Source organism: Pyrus communis, chromosome 8 (genome assembly GCF_041283825.1).
Source record: "Pyrus communis isolate YQ-2024b chromosome 8, ASM4128382v1, whole genome shotgun sequence".
Classification (NCBI taxonomy): Eukaryota; Viridiplantae; Streptophyta; class Magnoliopsida; order Rosales; family Rosaceae; genus Pyrus; species Pyrus communis.
The window spans coordinates 19,998,466-20,018,944 of NC_142572.1; the positions used below are offsets into that span (position 1 = coordinate 19,998,466).

The 20,479-nt window shown below is 37.8% G+C and overlaps 3 protein-coding genes across 3 annotated transcripts; all 3 read left to right on the plus strand.

Annotated features, from left to right (window-relative positions):
* Positions 1–4,558: 4,558 nt before the first annotated feature.
* On the plus strand, positions 4,559–6,861 carry LOC137717712 (signal peptidase complex subunit 2). The gene is made up of 5 exons (XM_068457162.2): positions 4,559–4,743; positions 4,956–5,107; positions 5,414–5,495; positions 6,283–6,422; positions 6,550–6,861. The coding sequence occupies exons 1-5, from the start codon at positions 4,642–4,644 to the stop codon at positions 6,644–6,646; spliced, it is 573 nt and encodes a 190-aa protein (XP_068313263.2). The 5' UTR covers positions 4,559–4,641; the 3' UTR covers positions 6,647–6,861.
* A 152-nt stretch (positions 6,862–7,013) lies between these two features.
* LOC137717710 (chaperone protein ClpB4, mitochondrial) lies at positions 7,014–12,847 on the plus strand. Its single transcript, XM_068457161.2, has 10 exons — positions 7,014–8,404; positions 8,537–8,755; positions 9,089–9,326; positions 9,433–9,628; positions 9,718–9,772; positions 10,111–10,261; positions 10,351–10,659; positions 10,815–11,080; positions 11,171–12,100; positions 12,176–12,847. The coding sequence occupies exons 1-10, from the start codon at positions 8,129–8,131 to the stop codon at positions 12,485–12,487; spliced, it is 2,952 nt and encodes a 983-aa protein (XP_068313262.2). The 5' UTR covers positions 7,014–8,128; the 3' UTR covers positions 12,488–12,847.
* Positions 12,848–16,406: 3,559 nt separating this feature from the next.
* Positions 16,407–19,243, plus strand: LOC137717413 (uncharacterized). Its single transcript, XM_068456779.2, has 2 exons — positions 16,407–17,208; positions 18,130–19,243. The coding sequence occupies exons 1-2, from the start codon at positions 16,577–16,579 to the stop codon at positions 19,061–19,063; spliced, it is 1,566 nt and encodes a 521-aa protein (XP_068312880.2). The 5' UTR covers positions 16,407–16,576; the 3' UTR covers positions 19,064–19,243.
* The last annotated feature ends 1,236 nt before the right edge of the window (positions 19,244–20,479 follow it).

The window sequence follows — 20,479 nt, forward strand, 5'->3', positions numbered from 1 at the left end:
TAACTAAAAATTAGACTAATCTAATTGTTAGGCCATAAAATTGGGAAATGGATCATTTCTGGATCTCTTCCACCAAATCCACCAAATCACCTAATTTGGACTCTTGAAATTTAGTCTAACGGCTAAAGTTATTATAACTTTTAAAGGGGTCTCCTGTTTGTAGCCGTTAGATCAAATTTTAAGGGCCTGAATTGATTGATTGGGTGGATTTGATGGAAGGGATCCGGAGAGGATCTCTTTCCATAAAATTGGACCTATTTCAAGTTAGTTTATTTTCACATAACAAATTTGTAAGGAAGAAGTTAATTTAAACCACATATTAATGAAACTCTTTTTGTCAACTATAAGAGGGTGAAAAAACATTTTTGTCTTCTATCACAAAATAAAATTATGGACAATAAAGTAATTTGCACAAACTAAATTTTACAGATGTATTGTTTTATGAAACTTCGAATTTCTATGGCACTTATTTTCAAAACTTCAAGTTCGAGTTTTAGTATGAACTCTAGGTTCATGATACCTGCAAACAAACACAATATACATAAGTAGTGAATGAGAATAGCTTCGGGACCTATGTGTGAAAAGAATAAGTGACGATCCAAAATATGAGGCTGTCGTGGCTTGCAGGCCCAAATGAGTGGTTGTTGGGTTGCTGGGTAATAAAGGAGAAGTAAATGGGTTAACAGATTATATACCCAATTATTGGGCTAAGAAGGAAAAGTGAAAAACAAGGCCTAACACATGGGCTTGTTATTTCATGCGAGCCAAAAAAAAAAAACAAGTGGTACGGCCCAATTGGGTTGCGGATCGACTACAAGTAGCCCAGATCTGTAAGAAAGATGATGCAAAACGGCTTTGTTTTGGACCTTAGAGTTTTTGAGCAGGAACAACTTGGTGGCTCGGGCAGCGCGATATCAGGCTGCGGCTCCCATGCGTGTAGGGTTTGAAAAATCCCATTTTTTTTCTTCTCTTATTCACACATATTCATTTCACCACAATTATAAGAACAATAAATTTAAGTTGAATCTATAATTTGAAAATAATAATAATAATGTAAAATTAAAGTTCATGCTTCGTGGTGAATGTTTCATGCAATTATTGCTGAAAAAAATATCGAAATTGAAACCATGTTTTATAGATTACTTGGATTGCTTGATGAATATTGTGAACGGCTTTGTAGTAAACAAGCATTCAGTTCCTTAGCTTAGTGTCAGGAGCATGTTTAACAATGAGTTGTGGCCTAAATTTAACTGAAGGAGAGAGAGATGGGTGGAGCTGCATAAAGAGAAAATATAGGCTTGGGAATTACTGTGATGATATTTCTCCGTACCTTGTGCCTTTTTTAAGAAAAATAATGGAGTTGCTTGGCCTACAAGTAATACAAAGCTGTGCCTTTTTGTTTTTTGTAATTGATTCTTGAATTGTTTCTCACTAACATTAGTAGTTGTTAAGACTATAACTACTCAAGTAATGATTTCTGTTGTGAAATTGGTGTGAATGCCCACATAAAGAAAACCTCCACATATGGCTAAGGGTGGAAAGTGGAAGAATAGAAGTCAAAATTATATTGCTTAAATAGTAGAAGTTTTGTTTTTATTGTTTTGGTGTGTAAGCCTTTTACATGCATTAAAAGAGACGTATGCTTATATCATATGGGTAATACAAAAAGATGAAAAGCAGAAAGTAATAATCATGTTTTTTTCATTTGTCTCTCTCTATGTTCATTTCTCTTATCTAATACTAGTGAAGAAAATAAACAGAATAATACATGGCTCCCGTTTCACTTCAATCTCTAACAACTCTAATAATATATATAGGTACGCATCATCTGATAATAACATGTTTCTAAATGCTCAAGGTAATCATTATTTTGAATTGGTCAAAGCTCCAAAAGACTCCAAAACAAAACTGTCGAGCACTCTAATGCTTTAACACATTCAATCACATATATTAAACATTAGCCCGTTCTATCAACTATATTTTTCTCTCAAGTGAGGCGCATATATATATATATATATATATATATATATATATATATATATATATACACACACATATTATATGGCCCTTTATAACCAAATATATCTCGGGATACTAAACCCAGTTAGAAACAAATATATATATATATATATATATATATATAGTTTTACATATATTAAAATAAACGGTTAAATGGGTACCCGTTTATAACCGCGGGTAATATCCATAACCGTCCATTTAAATTTCACGGGTAAACGGTTATACCCATAACTGTTTATTAATCTAAACGGTTACCCATAACCGTAACCGTCAAGTTTAAATGGGAGGATAACCGCGGTTACCCATAACCAATGGGTATTTGCCCATCCCTACTTGAGGCTTCAAGTGGATTACAATTGGTTTGCCCAGCAGCCTTTAGCTCAGGAATCTTTTTCAAGATTTTATTTAGCCCACCGTTGAAGATGAGTTGTTTGTTAAATGTGGGCTATATTGAGCCCTTTAGCCCTCCATTGCAAAATGAAAATTACTTAATATATATTAGACGCGTGTTCAAAAGGTAAAACACTCGTCAAATACAAGTTCGCTACGCGGTGAATTGGGATTTGGGAACAAGAAAATATATAACTCTAAATGGGATTTGGATTCACAACCTAGGTCATACAAATTGAATCCGACAGTTCTTATTAACTCATTCCACCAGCTCAGTACACAAACCAACAACTCCGATATCATTTACACACAAATGTGTGATCCAGATTTATGGACCCCAAGGCTCCGGACACTAAGGCCATCTCCAACCGAAGGGTCCAGAGGACCAGAAGGTCGAAAATAGCCCGAAAATCGTCTCTAACCGAGGGCTAGGCCAGATGGCTGTGGAATCTGAGAGGGCCCCACGAAATTGAAGAGGGCTGGCCAGAAAAATCAGTTTTCCTGTCGGTTATAATCGACATGAAAGCTTAAAAGAATTTTGAATCCAACGACTAACTGGCGCCAGTTACCGTTGGATTCAAAATTTATTTTTTTGTTTTTTTTTGTATTTTTAGGTTTTTCGGGCCTATTTTTTTTCCTATAAATACCTAAACCATTCCTCACAAAATTTTCACCATTTCAATTCTCATATTTTCCTTCCTCTTTCAAAAATCTATCCTTCAATTTTTTTAATAATTTTGAAATGACTTCGTTTGTAATGAAAGGTAGGGCTTGGATTGGTGTCGAAAGATAGTGTGAGGGGGAATTGTCAAACAAATGATAGTGTTTGGACTTGTATCAGTTGTATGTCCAAAAAATACTTAGAGTTCTATGAAGGTACCACTCCAGTGAATATTCGAAACCACGAGAGTTGTTATTCAAGATGGAAGAAACATCTTCAGCCAAGTTTGAATAAATGGCATCAAGCATTATTAGCAGCCACAAGTAGACATGAAAGCGGCGCTAATTACTACTACGAAGTAAGTATTTTCACAATTTATTTTAAATATTTAATTATATTACATTTAATTTCATAAACTAATTTCCTTTAATTTTTTTCTAGGTACGCCAAGCGGAGGAATTGTATATGGAGAGCAGCTCGAAACCCTTTCAGTTTCACAGTTGTTGGGAAATTTGTAAAGGGTGTGTGTTATTTGAAGATCCACCACAGAGAGCTCCTACGCCGGTGTTCAAAACTGTATCCTCAGCTGCAGATATGGATGAAGATGGATCTCCAACCATTCAACAAACAAGGGTAGAAAATCTGTCTTCAGGTGAAGGTTCCATACCTAGGGCTATGGGACGAAACAAGGCACGAAGGTTAAAGGAAAAGGGCAAGGCAAATGATGATTACGCCGCTCAACATGAAGTGGCGGCCTCATTGCGATTATTGGCGGAGTAAAATGCCTTTGAGGCGGTAGAAATGAAGTGTAGGCATGAAGAACAGGCCAAACAAATACAAGAAGAGATGGATGATAAGAATATGGAAAGGAACACTTTAAATTACACTCCAATAAGTATGACCTATTTTAATAGGAGAAAAATAAAATTATGAGCTGACAGCAGTTGTTTAGCTCTGACTATACTCCTACAATGGCGGATGATGAAGATGATGTTGATTATGGATATTAAATTTAAGTTGTAGTTTTTAAATTTAAGTTAATGTTGTTTTCGAATTTAATTTGTAGTTTTTAAATTTAATTTGTCGTTTTTAAATTTTAGTTGTAGTTTTTAAATTTTAGTTGTTGTAGTTTTTAAATTTAAATAATAAATTATGTTTGGCCCTATGGCTCTCGGTTAGAGACGGTTTTTTGTGACAGGGCTAAAACGAGCCATCTGGCCATTTGGCCCTCAGTTGGAGACGGAGGCAAATATGACCATATACTGTTTATTAAAATATTAACATCTTGGAGAATCTTGAAGGGTCAGAAGGTTAAATTGAGCCCTCTGACCAGCGGTTGAGGATGGCCTAAAGTCCGGGGTAGATCTAATTCCCTCCAAATGGGTGACATGGAAAAAAGATCCCGCGTGTATGTCTCTTTGTCCACGTGACAGACTTTGATTGGAACAATGATGTCAAGACACTGAGGAGTCACAGAAACAGTTCAATCGCCTAAAAGCCAAAACCCCGCGATATGCAAAATTCTCAGCTGCAAGACTGAAGAAAATTGAAAGAAATCCCAAGAGTCCAAAATGTCGGAGACGAAGGCCGAGAGCAAGAGCAAAAACCCTAAGAAGGTCAATCTCTCAGATCACAGCTCCATCAAGCACCTCCTCGACGAGTCTGTCTCCGAGGTCGGTCGATTTTTCTCCAATGTTTTCATAAATTTAATTTCACCAGTTTACCGATTGCGTTTAACATCTCACAATTTCCTCAATTTCTGAAAGATTTGGATTATACGGTTATCAGAAGTTATGTTTTGCTTGATTTATTGTGTGATTTGTGGATTATGAGGCTGTTTGGAGTGATTAGTGATTGGATTAATTTAATTAAAATGGTTTTGTAGATTGTTAAGAGTCGCGGGTATGTGGAGAATACGAGGCTGAGTAACTTGAAGTTGCTGATTGGAACCGTTGTGATAATCATTGCTTTGTTTGCTCAGTTCTACAACAAGAAATTTCCGGAAAACCGTGATTTCCTGCTTGGATGCATTGCATTATATCCTTCTTCTTGGAATTAATCTCAGATAATTGGTTAAAGTTAGGTGCTAACTGGGTTCTGCTGTCTGTTCTTGGCATTGTTTGATCGTGATTTTTTTTTTCGTAATCACCATATTCCGTAAGTCGTGTGTTTTTATAAGTATATTTCCGAAATTTTGAGCGGATACAACTTTGAACGACTTGGTTCAGAAGAATTGAGGAATGAATTTTCGGAAAGGACTGTAAGAATCTGATTGAATAGTTAATGGCGTATCCTTGTTCGAATGATAATTCCGCAAGTCTGTTTCATCTTTGACTCTGGCAAGTATGTCATCGTTAATGGGATATTGCAGCTGGTCTCATACACGAAGGAGAAAAATGCAATCTTGTTCACTCATCCTCCTGCGGTAAGCTCTTTTATGTTTTTCGTAGTAAACATTTTCATATTTGTTGTTTAATGTTTGTATATTGTTTTTAAGTATTACCACCACATAGTCAATTGATGTCTCGGTGAACGATAGTTTCATGCTTGGTGGAGATGGTTCTGCAGATGTTTTGTATAAGATTTTAGTACTACATAGGATGTGAGGAAGAAGAGTTGGAGTCTTTAGCAATGCTGTCTTAAATCTGTCAAATTTTGCCATGGCATGGACTGTCTTAGCATAATTCAAGTCACATGGCGTGTTTACGTTTTGTTATAAATAAATACAAACTGTTGAGTTTTTGCTCTAACATGGTTCATTAGTTAATTTCTCCTTCAGTATAGCAGATGAACCTTTAAAGGAAGTATGTGAGAGTTTTGTCTCGTTGCATGTTTAGTTTGTAGATCCAGGTAATTTGAACTAAGGTGTCATTGTTTTCTTCGCTAGTAACTATGTACTATAGTTGCTGGAAATTTCAATTCTGCCAAGTATGTATGCCAAAAATAATTTCAGTATGTTGGGGTCAGTTTGGCAAAATTGGATTATCAAGTCGGTTTAATTTCAACTTAAACAAGTGCGAAACTCAAAGAAGCTTAATAGTTTCAGTTTACAGCTTCTGCATAATCACTTGGAATTTGGGCTAACAGTTCATTATATCATCTGAAATGGATGCACATTAAGTTGCTTCACGAAAGAGAAGTCGAAATATGGTCTTGTTGCCTAACATAAAAATTGGTGTTGTCCATTTCTCATTGGTAATGCATTTGTGCAGGGCGCCTTTAGCACCGGGTTGGTGGTGTCTTCCAAGTTACCAAGATTTTCTGACTTGTACACGCTTACAATAGCCAGTGCAGATCCGGAATCAATATCTGCAAACAAACCAGTGGAATTCACAAAGAGCGTTACTCAGTGGTCTCTCTCTTCCTCCGCCTCTCCCTTTCATGTCTATGCATAAGTGCTCACACGTGTGTTCATATTGCTTCTTGGAGTTTCAAGTTGCAGTAATATTTTCTGCTCTACTTTTGTTTTTCTGTTTCAGGTTTACCAAGGATGGAGTGTTGGTGGAAGGCCTTTTCTGGAAGGAAGTGGACGGACTCATCAACGAGTATGCAAAAGAACCGAAGAAGAGCAAATGAATTCTGGCTTTTCAGGGAACCCCATTTGTTGTGATTTTGGTAAAACCTCTTGGTAGTCATGAACTTGAATGAATTTGAAAGACAGTCACCATCCTTTATAATGATCACTCAGGTTCCCACTTCGAAGCTTATTTATGAAAGTGCCTTTCTGTTTGTTAGATATCATGAAATTGTGAGCTCTGAAATTACTAGTGTTCTTTTTTCGTGTTTGTAAACTTTTATTTTGCATTTTGTTCATAGTTACGTTTAGCTAAAAAAGTTAAAAGTGCTTATTCATGAAGCATTGCTTTCATTTTCAATTTTGGGCTCGTTTGATAGTGGTTCTCGGTAGTCACAATAACTTTCAGAGAGAGGCACTTCATGTGACAAAAATGCTTATATCAAAAGTGCTTTCAAGTACTTTTAACATAAAGCATTCTCAAGTGGAGTACGTTCTAGGAGAATCCTCTACATTGTTTTAAGCTTAATGTTGAGTGGTATTTAAAGAGATTCTGATGGTAAATGAATTTTTGGGTCTTACGCCAATTTGGGCATAGGTGAGATTCTCACTGTTGATCTATGGGGTCTTTACTTGGGCTTACATGGCATGAAGATTATGGGTTGATGAGTTATTGAGGTATGGAGTCTTTACTTGGGCTTACAATTGGCATGGACATTACACATTGATTCATTACTGGTGGAATCAGACCATGCAGTCGTAGTTCATTTGGTATTGCAAGCTGTTGGCAATAATTATCATTTGGATGCCCTTGTTGTACCCTGCTGAGAATTGCCTTTAAGATCTTGGTAATGCGAACTTCAGCATGTTTATAGAGGTTTTAATTTTTTTTGTGGCAGACAATTTAGCTACTTATAGGCTTGATTAGTTGATATATATTTAGGCATTTTTAATTTTGATAATCCTCCTTGTTTAGCTAGTTTTATTCGTGATGATCGACTTGAGATGTTCCAATCTAAATTAGAGCTTTTGCTTTTAGCCCCGTTTTTCAATAAAAAAGTTCATTGTGACATGATGATATTTTTTTCATATTAATGTATCTCGTATTTTGGAGAAGCAATTCCAAACGGATCTTAATATACGTATAGTGCTACATGATTAATCCAATATTGGATAGGGAAGAGATCCTTTCTAGATATCTCCCATCAAACCTACCAATCAATTAATATGGATTCTTAAAATTTGCTCAAACGAATAAATTTATTATAACTTTTAAAGAGATTTTCTATGGATAGGCCAAAAGAATTGGGTCGGTTGGATTTGGTACAACAACAAACGCGGCAAAGAAAAAGCATAAAGGAATAAAACAGTATTTGCCCCTTCTGGAAACACCCCCAAAGCTCCTTCCTTGTTCCTTCTAGAGCCTTCGATTGCCTCTTCCTCAAGTTTCTTCTCTCTCTTTCACTGAATCCGAATATATTACAGCAAAACCCTAATCAATCTCAATTCTCTGTTGTGCTTGTTTGCCTTCATTTCGTGGTCAAATGGCGAGCAGGAGAGCCACCACAACGCTCACCAAGTCGGCCCTGGCCTTGGCGTACCTGAACGCCTCCACCAGAAACTCCCTCTCTCATCAGTGTCGCGCAATCGCCGTCGCCGCCTCCGCCCGCGCCTTCGGCAGCTCCGCCGCTCCCTTCTCTCGCCCTGGCATCGTTTCGGATAGGGGAAATGTCGCTTCGGCCAAGTATTTGGCAAGCGCCTTCACTCGCAGCTTCCACTCTACGACTCCCAATTTCTACTCCGCCACGAGCTCCTCCCAGGTCACAAAATCCCTAAAACTATTCTCATTGGATTTGAATCTTTAATTTTTTTTTTATATATTATATGAATAAAATTGGAAATTGGAAATTGGAGGCTAATTTTTGAATTTTTGAACTTGATTGAAAAATCAGGTCAGTCAGAATGAGTTCACTGAGATGGCGTGGGAGGGCATTGTGGGTGCCGTTGAAGCTGCCCGAAATAGCAAGCAGCAGGTGGTGGAAACTGAGCACTTGATGAAATCGCTTTTGGAGCAGAAGGATGGTTTGGCCCGGAGAATTTTTACCAAGGCGGGGCTGGACAACACTACGGTTCTTCAAGCAACTGACGAGTTCATTGATAAGCAGCCCAAGGTGCATTTAATCGAAACCCCTGTTCCATTTTTCATCATAGATGTAATGGCATAACCATGTTTTGTTTCAATGCAAGTGCTTTAATTAGAAACTCGTCAAGATTTTATTGAAAACCCAATTGCGTCCTGGAAAAGCACTTGGAAGTGTTTCCTGAAAAGAAAGTAGGCTTTAGGGTTTAGGGATAGAAGAACTATTGAAGTTTTATGCAAAACAGAGTCATAGGGGCTTATGGTTGCCAGAGAGAGGTTTTAGCTTCTCCAGAAGCAGTCCCAAACTGTCCTTGAGATGGCATTGTGGTTAATTGAGGGTTAATTGAGTATTGTGTTGTGGTAGGTGACGGGTGGCACCAGTGGCCCTATTATGGGTTCGCATCTGGTTGGCTTGTTGGACAGTGCCCGGCGGCAGAAGAAAGATATGAAAGATGATTTTGTGTCGGTGGAGCACCTTGTGTTGGCGTTTCAGGCCGATACGCGGTTTGGGCAGCAATTGTTCAGAAACCTCCAGCTTAGTGATAAGGATTTGAAGGAGGCTGTTAAAGATGTTCGTGGAAGTCAAAGAGTCACTGATCAAAGTATGCTGTGCCTTGCCTTGAATTGACATTTTACTATGCATATATGTATTCGGTATTCTTATATACCTTCAATAATAAAATCAATATTGTTTTTTTTTTAATATAGATCCTGAAGGAAAGTACGAGGCCTTGGATAAGTACGGGAATGACTTGACTGAACTTGCTAGGCGGGGCAAACTTGATCCTGTTATTGGCCGAGATGATGAAATACGGCGGTGTATCCAGATATTGTCCAGGAGAACGAAGAATAATCCTGTTATTATCGGTGAGCCCGGTGTAGGAAAAACTGCAATTGCTGAAGGGTATGTTGATTTGGGTGTATTGCATCTTTCTACTCTATCGTACTTTTTCAACAAGTTTTGATTTATTATGACTTCGATATTAACTGCAGATTAGCTCAGCGGATTGTACGTGGGGATGTTCCAGAACCGCTATTGAATCGAAAGGTAGTTATTCATTTCAGTATATTTATCAATTGATTGATATGTTTTTCTCATAGTTATTACACTAAATATTTTCTGTGGGGAAAAAAAAAAACCCTTAGTATAGGAACTTCTTTCTTGTTTGAAGATTGAATGCGGATTTTGACATTGTTATTCAAATCTGAACCAGGTTCAATTTCTTGTACTTGGATCTCAATTCAAATTTGGCTAGATCCACCCTCAATTCAATTCATTGTATAAGTATACTGCATTAATCGTGCGTGATGTTTCACATGAAACAGTTTCTTCTTTGACTTTAAAAATTTCTGCATTAATTTTTCATTTTGTCTTGTATTCTACAGTTGATTTCCTTAGATATGGGATCATTGGTTGCTGGTGCCAAGTTTCGTGGGGATTTTGAGGAAAGGTTGAAAGCTGTTCTGAAGGAAGTTACTGCTTCTAATGGACAGATTATACTATTTATTGATGAGATTCATACTGTTGTAGGAGCAGGTTTGTGCTCTTTTTCTGATAAAGCTATAGCGTTTTTGTAGTGTATCTGTCATGTTTTCTCCTGATGTCCTTGTTAATGATTCTTTTAGGGGCTACAAGTGGTGCGATGGATGCTGGAAACTTGTTGAAACCAATGCTTGGGCGAGGTGAACTTCGGTGTATAGGAGCAACCACATTAAATGAGTACAGAAAATACATTGAGAAGGATGCTGCACTTGAGCGTAGATTTCAACAAGTATTTTGTGGCCAGCCATCTGTGGAAGACACAATATCCATTCTTCGTGGCTTGCGTGAGCGCTATGAACTGCATCATGGTGTGAAAATATCAGATAGTGCTCTTGTTTCTGCAGCAGTTCTCTCAGACAGATACATTACAGAACGTTTTTTGCCTGACAAAGGTAACAAACTTTTCATCTTATAGGCCTTTTCTTGGTGGTTTTTTTGGGGGGGGGGGGGGGGGGTAAGGTTTGGTAGAAATGGGTTTTCCTTGTAAAGTTTTCTTCATGTTCTGTATAGAACTCTATTTGATTCTGTGAAAATGAATCTGCTGCAGCCATTGATCTTGTTGATGAAGCTGCTGCAAAGCTGAAGATGGAGATCACTTCTAAGCCAACCGAGTTGGATGAGGTAGACCGAGCTGTGTTGAAGTTGGAGATGGAGAAGCTATCAGTGCAAAATGACACTGATAAATCATCGAAAGAAAGGTTAAGCAAGTTGGAAAGTGACCTGGCAGTGCTGAAACAGAAACAGAAAGAGCTAAATGAACAATGGGATCGTGAGAAGGCTCTCATGACTCGCATACGATCAATTAAAGAAGAAGTATTCCTCTGTTTACTGTGCAATATTTTTTTGTTTGGAAAATTCCCTCATATCTTGATTTGCTGATTCATATGTTTTTAAACTTTGTAGATTGATAGAGTAAACCAAGAGATGGAAGCTGCTGAACGTGACTACGACCTAAATCGTGCTGCTGAGCTCAAATATGGAACTCTAATGTCCCTACAACGCCAGTTAGAAGAGGCTGAGAACAACCTTGCCGAGTATCGGAAGTCTGGAAACTCTATGCTTCGTGAAGAGGTCACGGATATTGATATTGCTGAAATTGTAAGCAAATGGACTGGTATACCCTTGTCAAACCTTCAACAATCAGAAAGAGACAAGCTGGTTAAGCTGGAACAGGTTCTTCACAATAGGGTGATTGGTCAGGATATAGCTGTGAAATCTGTAGCTGATGCAATTCGACGTTCAAGGGCAGGTCTCTCTGACCCAAATCGACCAATAGCAAGTTTTATGTTTATGGGTCCTACTGGTGTGGGAAAAACCGAGCTTGCAAAGGCCTTGGCTGGCTATCTCTTCAACACAGAAAATGCTCTTGTCAGAATTGATATGAGTGAGTACATGGAAAAGCATGCAGTTTCACGCTTGGTTGGGGCACCACCTGGTTACGTTGGTTTCGAAGAAGGTGGGCAGCTAACAGAAGTGGTTCGTCGAAGACCTTATTGTGTAGTGCTATTCGATGAAATTGAGAAAGCGCATCATGATGTCTTCAACATTTTGTTACAACTGTTGGATGATGGGAGAATAACCGACTCTCAAGGGCGAACTGTAAGCTTCACCAATTGCGTTGTGATAATGACCTCAAACCTGGGCTCCCACTACATACTCGAAACTCTTCGTAGCACGCATGACAGCAAGGAAGCAGTTTATGAAGTGATGAAGAAACAGGTCGTCGAGTTGGCAAGACAAACTTTCCGCCCTGAATTCATGAACCGAATCGATGAGTATATTGTGTTCCAGCCTTTGGATTCGAAGGAGATCACTAAAATTGTTGAGATACAGGTGAGCGATCTATCTTAAATGCTTTTATTAGCTATTCTTACTAGAGACGCTTAACTTGTTCATTGCTCACTGCAGATGAACCGACTGAAAGACAGGCTGAAGCAGAGGAAAATCGATCTTCATTACACAAAGGAAGCCGTGGAGCTTCTCGGGACATTAGGCTTTGATCCGAACTATGGCGCAAGGCCGGTGAAGCGGGTGATACAACAGTTGGTTGAGAATGAAATTGCAATGGGAGTCCTGAGAGGAGATTTCAACGAGGAAGACACGCTTATCGTCGATGCTGAGGCGTCCCCGTCGGCCAAAGACCTTCCTCCTCAGAAGAGGTTGCGGATCAAGAAATTGGAAAGCAGTTCAGCTGCAGATGCCATGGTTGTGAACGACTGATCGATCGTTTTCTTTTCTTTGAATTGTAAATAAGTTGAAGAGAAAGGGGTTTGTCTTAATTTTAAGGTGTTATCGAATGGAACAAAGTTATCAGAGTTTATCGAATGGAAATTACCGGACAACAGAAGAATTATGTCGAACAAACAGATGCGGGGTCGCAGGCAGAGGCACTTCACATGGCAATTTCTTCACTGTAGCCGGCAGCGTATGTCAGGTTGCTTCACCATACGTCATATTTGTTACATATGCGTAACATGGTTCGGTTGACGACAACAAGCACATATAGTTTGGTTGACGACAACAAACTCACTAAATGTTTGACAAAATGTTTCAGTGAATAAATTGAAATTTTTTGCAGCCTCTATTTCTATTAAAAACTTAAATCTTGTAACACTGGAACTCCTCAAGGTTTGAATTTTGAATTCGTTACTGCATATATGCATGGCCGACTACGGATTTCTCACCATCGTTGTGTTAAAAAGAAAGAAGAAAAAGAAATACAAATTTCGTATGTCTTACACTACATAAGTCATTAAACCCCCTAAATCTTCTTCCTATTAGGCTCTCATTCGTTAATTATGAATGCTAATCTTCTTCCTATTAGGCTCTCTCCTATCATATGCTCAGAAAATTAGACCCCCTAGATCTTTTTTGGCGTAAAGACTATATAAGAATGAATAACTCATTAGATTTATAAGGGTGTGAAACTAAGTGACAAAAGCTTATTTATAAGGGTGTGAAACTAAGTGACAAAAGCTTATGTAAGGGCACTCGGACTATGTCATCGGTAAGGATTTAAGACTTTAGAGGGTTTGGTTTTGCTCACATTTTAAATAGGTGCTTAATTATGATTCCGATCGTATTAAAGCTCACCAATAAGTGTACAACAATCATCAAATAAACAGTACTTAAACTCTCACAAAAGCGTGAGATTTTATGTATTTTAGTCTCATCCGACTCCACGCTAGTCTCACTCAGTATAAAAGTTATCATAATTAGACAATCACGCACAAATGTTTCTTATGCGTCAACCTTACCTAAGACTCTAATGTAAAATTTGGGTTTGATAATTTGCGATTGTAAATAGAAAAAGCCTCAAAAGTGCTAAACTCCACATATTAGAGACTTGTTCACTAAGATGCACGCAAGTCACATCCTATTGGTCTTTTTCATGTCCGATTGGCATTTTTGTCCCACTAATTGTGGTATTATCGTATTGTCACGAGATTAATGTTTGACATGGTTTTAGGATATTGTACTTTTTGGATGTATTCAATGGCTAATCAACCCCAGCATCCAATAATTCTGCCCCTTTAGCCTTTCGAGCCCAATCAATCTAGCTGACAACCGTGCATCAATAATTTATGTGTAAACTAGGTAAAAACTCCCAGTGTGATTATGATTTTTCTTTACATCTTCGAAGAGATTTGAACTCATAAATTTTCTGATAAAGTGGAAAGAATAACATCGTTTTAACACGTAAAAGTGAAGGCATCCATATAACTAAAATCTTATATATATGGGTGCGTTTGTTGCCCTTATTAGCTTTTACTAGATTGAACTGAATTAAGTGTTAGTGTAGTCATGTATTTGTTATCGCATGAACTAGCTTTAATGGGACTAGAAGAACTTACCTCGAGTAAACACCCCGCTAGACAGTCTTAGCGAGACCCTTTGAAAAGCAACGAACTGCTTAGACCATCGCTTCGTCTTTGTTTGCTTCGCCTCGCCAAGTGAAAGTGCATAAAGCGCTTTAGATTACAAATACCTTGCAACTCAATTTATTAATAGTAGTACTTACATGATGTGTGTTTGAGTTTCTTTTCTATTTATTTTATATGAAAAGATCAACACAAAGTCCAAATTGGAAATGCGTGATGATGCACACACACTCTTTTTTATTTATAAGGATAAATCTTGGATCTTTCGATTATGTTATGGTAGGAGCTCCACTCATGGCGACCTGGTAGAATTGGGAGAAGTCGTTTACCTCTCACAGTTAATATTTTTAAATTCATTTGATTCAAAGGAAAACTAATGAAAATAGCTTGAAAACTTTGATAATTAACGAAAAATACAAAATAAAGGATAAAGTGAATAATACTAGGATAGACTTTTTAGTGTAAAAATGTGACTTTTCATTAAAGTGAACAGTAGCGATAACTTTTCGTTAAAGCTTCCTTTATTCAATAGCTAAAATAAAATAAAATAAATAAAAGTGGGGAAACACTTTGATGCCAAATATTCCCCTGAAGTTGCACCCAACTCTCTCCTCCGCTCCGCTTATCCTGCAACCCCCAAATCAAACACCTATCTGGTCCCAGAGAAAAACGACATAGAGGGGCCCCACGCGACGCCTCTCTTAGCTGGGAGGCATGAGAAATGAGGGGACGGTGTTAGTACAATACACTGTAGTAAATAGTGCCAAATTACGCATTTCCCCATGCAAAAAAAACTAATGCCATGCTTTGGTAGCCCCCTTTATTTTTTTTTCTCCCCAACACAAATTCCCTTAGAATTATTTATTTTTATTTGCGGCAAAAATAAGAATTTAGGAAGAAATGAAGGAAAAAGGTGATTGTCCAAAAAAATAAGGGAAAATAAAAAATATGGGCTTAGGAAGAAATGGAGGAAAAATGTAGTTGTCCAAAAATTAAAAAAAAAAAAGATTTAGGAAGAAATGAAGGAAAAATGTGATTGTCCAAAAAAAAAAAGGGGGAAAAAAAGGGTTTAGGAAGAAATGAAGGAAATATGTAATTGCCAAAAACAAGAAGGGAAAATGTGGTAAAATTGTACATTCTCTTGTTTTCATTCGAGTTTGAATTTTCTTATCTGTAAAAATTTTAGTAGATTAAAACATTTTTGTAAAAACAATAATTGAGACCAAGTTTTGTTTTCTGTGCAATATGAAAAGGCAGTTATTTATAATATTAAGTAGGTTTTGCATTCAAAATTTGGAACACGTGAAGTAAAGTTGGTCGTTTATAGTTTGAAGTATGTTATGTATAAAGCGGTGAAACTAACTTTTGATACGTGGCATAAAATATTTAGCATTAAAATGTAACATAGGTTACATGGTCATAGTCACAAACATGGTTTTGACGCGTGCTAAAAGTCGGTCATTTGTAATTTGGCATAGATTTCATTTTACAAATCCGAAGTGAAATTTTAAGATGTTGAGTAAATAGTTGATTATAGAAATCTTATAATTTTAAAACAAAAGGTATTAAAATTTTATTTTATTGATTACCCGATTAAATTAATCTTTTAAATTTTTATATGTGAAATTACAGTTGTGAAATTTAAAGTATTAAAACAATTAAAAAAATTATAACTAGAAAAATATGAAAAAATAATAAATAAAATAGTTATAATCTTAAATTAGTCTCTTGCTATATGCCTACTTGTCTGGCAATTTGGCAAATGACCTTTTTATTTTATTTTGTATTTTGTATCTAGTATTATATATTATTTATTGTTTTACTTTTGGTTATTATTGTTTTTTACAAAAATATATTTTTAGAAAATAACTAGCATTTGCCTACACACTTTATATGTATGAACATATTTTCTTTTTTTAAATGAGAAGGAGAGAGGGAGAGAGAGAGAGAGAGAACGTGAGGAGAGTGAGATGTTTATTTATTTATGTTTTTTAATATTAGAGGTATTTTAACATCACATATAGGTGATGTTTCAATAAAAACAGTAAAATTTGGACTTATGAAATTACATTATTGCCCATCTTTTTTTTTGATAAAAAACTAAAGAATCTTTTCATCCTCTTTTAATTGACAAATAGAGTTTTATTAATTCATAGATATTAATAGTGATAATTTTATTAACCACCAACTAGTTATTTTTTTTATTTATTACTTTTTGTGAATGTTTTTTAAATTATAAATTTTTTTAAATATATATCACTCCTCTCTGTTTCTTAAGCGTCAGTAGAGTCAGTACGAAAGAAGCAGAGTCCCTCTTCATCCGATCGTTTCCCTCTCTCTCTTTCTCCCTCGCATTTCGTTGGGTTTTTTCGTGCAATGTAGTTCCTTCCTCCGCACTCGAGAAGAAGCAGGGAAGAATCGAAGAGTAATGGCCAAGTGTCACCGAAACGACGTCGGATCCGTCGTCCTAGACCACCCCAACACCACCTCCTCCGGCCATTTCTGGTTCTGGTCGTCCTTCTCCGGCGCCTCATTCCGTCGGAAAATCTTCGACGCCGTCAGTTGCGGCCGCAGCTCCCGCTACCGCCACCGCGACGATGACTACGAGGCCGCTCCGATCAGTCCCCCGACTCCTCCGGCCACCGGAGTCACCACCATCAGATCAATCACAACCAAAACGACGACGACGCAGTCGCAGACGAATGTTAAAGAGGCGGAGAAGGCTGTGAAGCCGAAAGTGAAGTCCGAGAAGCTCTCGGATCTTCTGAACCTCGCGGAGTTTTCGGAAGCGGAAAACTACGCCGCGACGAAGAAGAAGGTGGAGGCGCTGGAGGAGCTGAAGCGCGTGGCGAAGGACCTGCAGGCGGACGACGAATCGGCGAAGAGGAAAGAGGCGGCGAGCAAGGTTAGATTGCTTGCCAAGGAAGACTCGGAAGCCAGAGCCACGCTCGCGATGCTCGGCGTCATTCCTCCGCTCGTCGCCTTGCTCGACTCCGACGACGCCGTTTCTCAGATCGCGTCGCTCTACGCTCTGCTCAATCTCGGGATCGGCAACGACGTGTGAGTTGACACAAACAGGATTAATTAGCTTAATTTTTATCTAATTTTGTTTTTTGTTAATTAATCGTCTTAATTTCTCTCCCTGATTGTTCTTCGTGCATGCAATTCTGGGGTAATTAGCTAATTAATCAAGATTAATTACTTTTGTTTAATTCGTGTTTATGTTCTGTCATTTTCACGTCATCAAATTTTATTCTCCGTCATTTTCAATGTTCTGTAGATTTTCACCTGTTTTTGCTTCTTAAACGAAATTATTTAATAACTATTCTGAATTGTTCTTATCTTGTTGCCGTTGATAGTACTTGCAGATTTGTGAAATGATGAGCTGCTTTCTGCATAAGCGCTTCTGTTGGGGGTGCTTATCTATGAAAACATTGTAATTTTTAGAACTGAAATCCAGGTGCTTCAGTGCTTTTGAAGAATCACTTAGCTGCTTCCCTGACTCATAACCGTTTTATGCTTTTCTTATTACCACAACCATTGGCTTCAGTGACTTGATTACTCTCTTCATTTCTATCAAACGTGAATAGAAGTGCTTCTAGTTGTAATAAAGCACTTTTAGGGCTCGTGTGAAAGTTCTTTTAATTGACCTAAAGTGCTTTTAGAAAAAATGTTTATTGGTTCCAAAAGTACTTGAATTGTGCTTCATCTCAAGTCATTTTTCAAGATTTATTGGCATTTTTACTAAGGAGTGGTTCAAAAATATTTTCAACAGAAGTTTTTTTAGTTATTTTAAAAGCACTTTCAAACGAGTCTAACTTTTTATAGAAGCACTCCTAAATTTTCAACTTTGTTTGGTTATTTTCGCATCTGAATCGCGTTTAAGGACACATTGTTTGAATTGTTTCATTCAATTTTTTTTTTCTGATGTTGTAACTTGTAAGTTTATCAATGCTTTTTTGGACCACCCCTTTTCTTCAGGAACAAGGCTGCTATTCTCCAAGCAGGGGCAGTGCACAATATGCTGAAGCTAATTGAATCCCCAAATCCTCCAGACCCATCAGTTTCAGAAGCTATAATTGCGAATTTCCTCGGCTTAAGCGCGTTGGACTCAAATAAACCGATCATTGGAGCTTCGGGCGCCATACCCTTCTTGGTTAGAACCCTCAAGAATTCGGACAATGCAAGTAGCTGCCAAGCCAAGCAAGACGCCTTGAGAGCGCTGTATAATCTTTCAATCTTCCCATCCAATATTTCGTTCATATTGGAAACAGATTTGATCCCGTTTTTCTTGAATTCGCTCGGAGACATGGAAGTGAGCGAAAGAATCCTTGCAATTCTAAGCAACGTGGTGTCTGTTCCCGAAGGCCGAAAGGCAATTAGCAGTGTGAAGGATGCATTTCCAATTTTGGTTGATGCATTGAACTGGAATGACTCGCCGGGGTGCCAAGAGAAGGCATCGTACATTCTGATGATAATGGCACACAAGGCGTTTGGGGATAGGCAAGCCATGATCGAGGCAGGGATGGTTTCGGCATTGCTCGAATTGACGCTTTTGGGGAGTACATTGGCGCAGAAGAGAGCCTCAAGGATCTTGGAGTGTTTGAGAGTAGATAAAGGAAAGCAGGTTTCGCAGAGCTTCAGCGGGAGGAGTATGGGGGCAGCTGTCTCCGCTCCCATTTGTGGGTCTTCATCGTCTTCTTCAAACCTGAATGTGGGTTCCAAGGAGTGTATGGAGGACGAGGAGGACACGATGAGTGAGGAGAAGAAAGCCGTGAAGCAATTAATCCAACAGAGTTTGCAAGACAACATGAGAAGGATCGTGAAGCGGGCGAATTTGCCGCAAGATTTCGTCCCGTCAGATCATTTCAAGTCGCTCACCTCGAGTTCAACCTCGAAAAGCTTGCCGTTTTGAGGGAATTAGAGCTGCCAATGAAGATCTAGAGATTGAAGGTGAAGAATTTGTGAAGTTAGTAGTCCTGTGTTCTTACTTCAATTCCAACTTCTGGTCTGTTGTAGCTTTTGTTAGTGTATGTATTTGTTCAAATCTATATAGTGCTTGTAATTATAATCCGAATAAAAGAAACTTCGATAAGATTGTCTGATCTGTTAATTTATCCGATAATTCAATATTAATCATAAAAAACGTGTATTGACACGCTATCAACTATCAACTTGTCTTCCATAATACCGATATTCTCGATACTTCAATTACGCAACTGTCAATAATGTGTCCGTATCCTTGTCAGCGAAAGGTTTATGTAGCAAGAAATCATGGGATTTGACTCAAGTTTTTCCCGTAAGATGATGCGATCACTTTCAATAGAGATTTTTCTCAGTGGCAAAGAACGGAAAATGAGAAAATACAAGGGGTGATTTGGTCATAAAACATTTTTCCCTGAGCGTCTCCGCAATGATGAGGCCAGTTTTCAACTCACAGACTCACAGTACAGTTTTGTCCAACCCGTTGGACCCACCCAAAAAATAAAATTTGCTAATTTCACAATGAGATCCATTCAAAATTTCTATGTCCGGAGCGAGCAAAGATCCGGACCATTCATTCAACAGAGAATCAAGAGAAAAAAAAAGATTCAGATCATTCATTCAAGAGAGAATCTCTAAAGATCGGACTGTTCAAGTTTTTGGTTTGGTAGAGTTGACCAGTAAAATGGGCTAATAAGATTGTAATATTGAAGTTAAATGTTTCGAATTTCCCGGCCCGCGAGATCTAATCTTAAGTGAATTGCTGATGGAAGGGTTGTCGGCCATTTCTAATGCATATGATATAGTGACTATTCAGGACCTTTCTTTGGGAATTAACTTCGTTGCTGAATATTTCAGCAGGAATTCCTACTTACACTCAATCCTGGATAGACACGTATCCAAGTTTTGATTAAAAAAATCAAAACTTGAACATATGTTCATCAGGAATTGTGTGTAAGCAGAATCTCCTGCTGAAACTTCAGCGGCAAAGTCTTGTTCTCTATGAACATTTGGGAATCTTTCCCTTGTTGTTTTTTGTAATTTAGGTCTGGAAAAAAATGAATTTATTACATAATTTGCAGTAAGGATAATGTGGATTATTAATGTTAAGCATCTCCTTCACTTCTCTCGTTAGTTTAATACTGTATTAATTACCTTCTTAATTATGTATGCTTTGACGTTGTTTACTGGTTTTTCTATTTAACAATTTATTTACAGATCTAAAGAGAAGAATGTGACCGACAGCTGTTCGTCATTAACGGAAACCATCGAGTATTCGTGCTCAACTGATTTACATGTAAGAAGTTAAGTATTTTTTTCACATAATTTTCATGGTGGTGGAGAGATT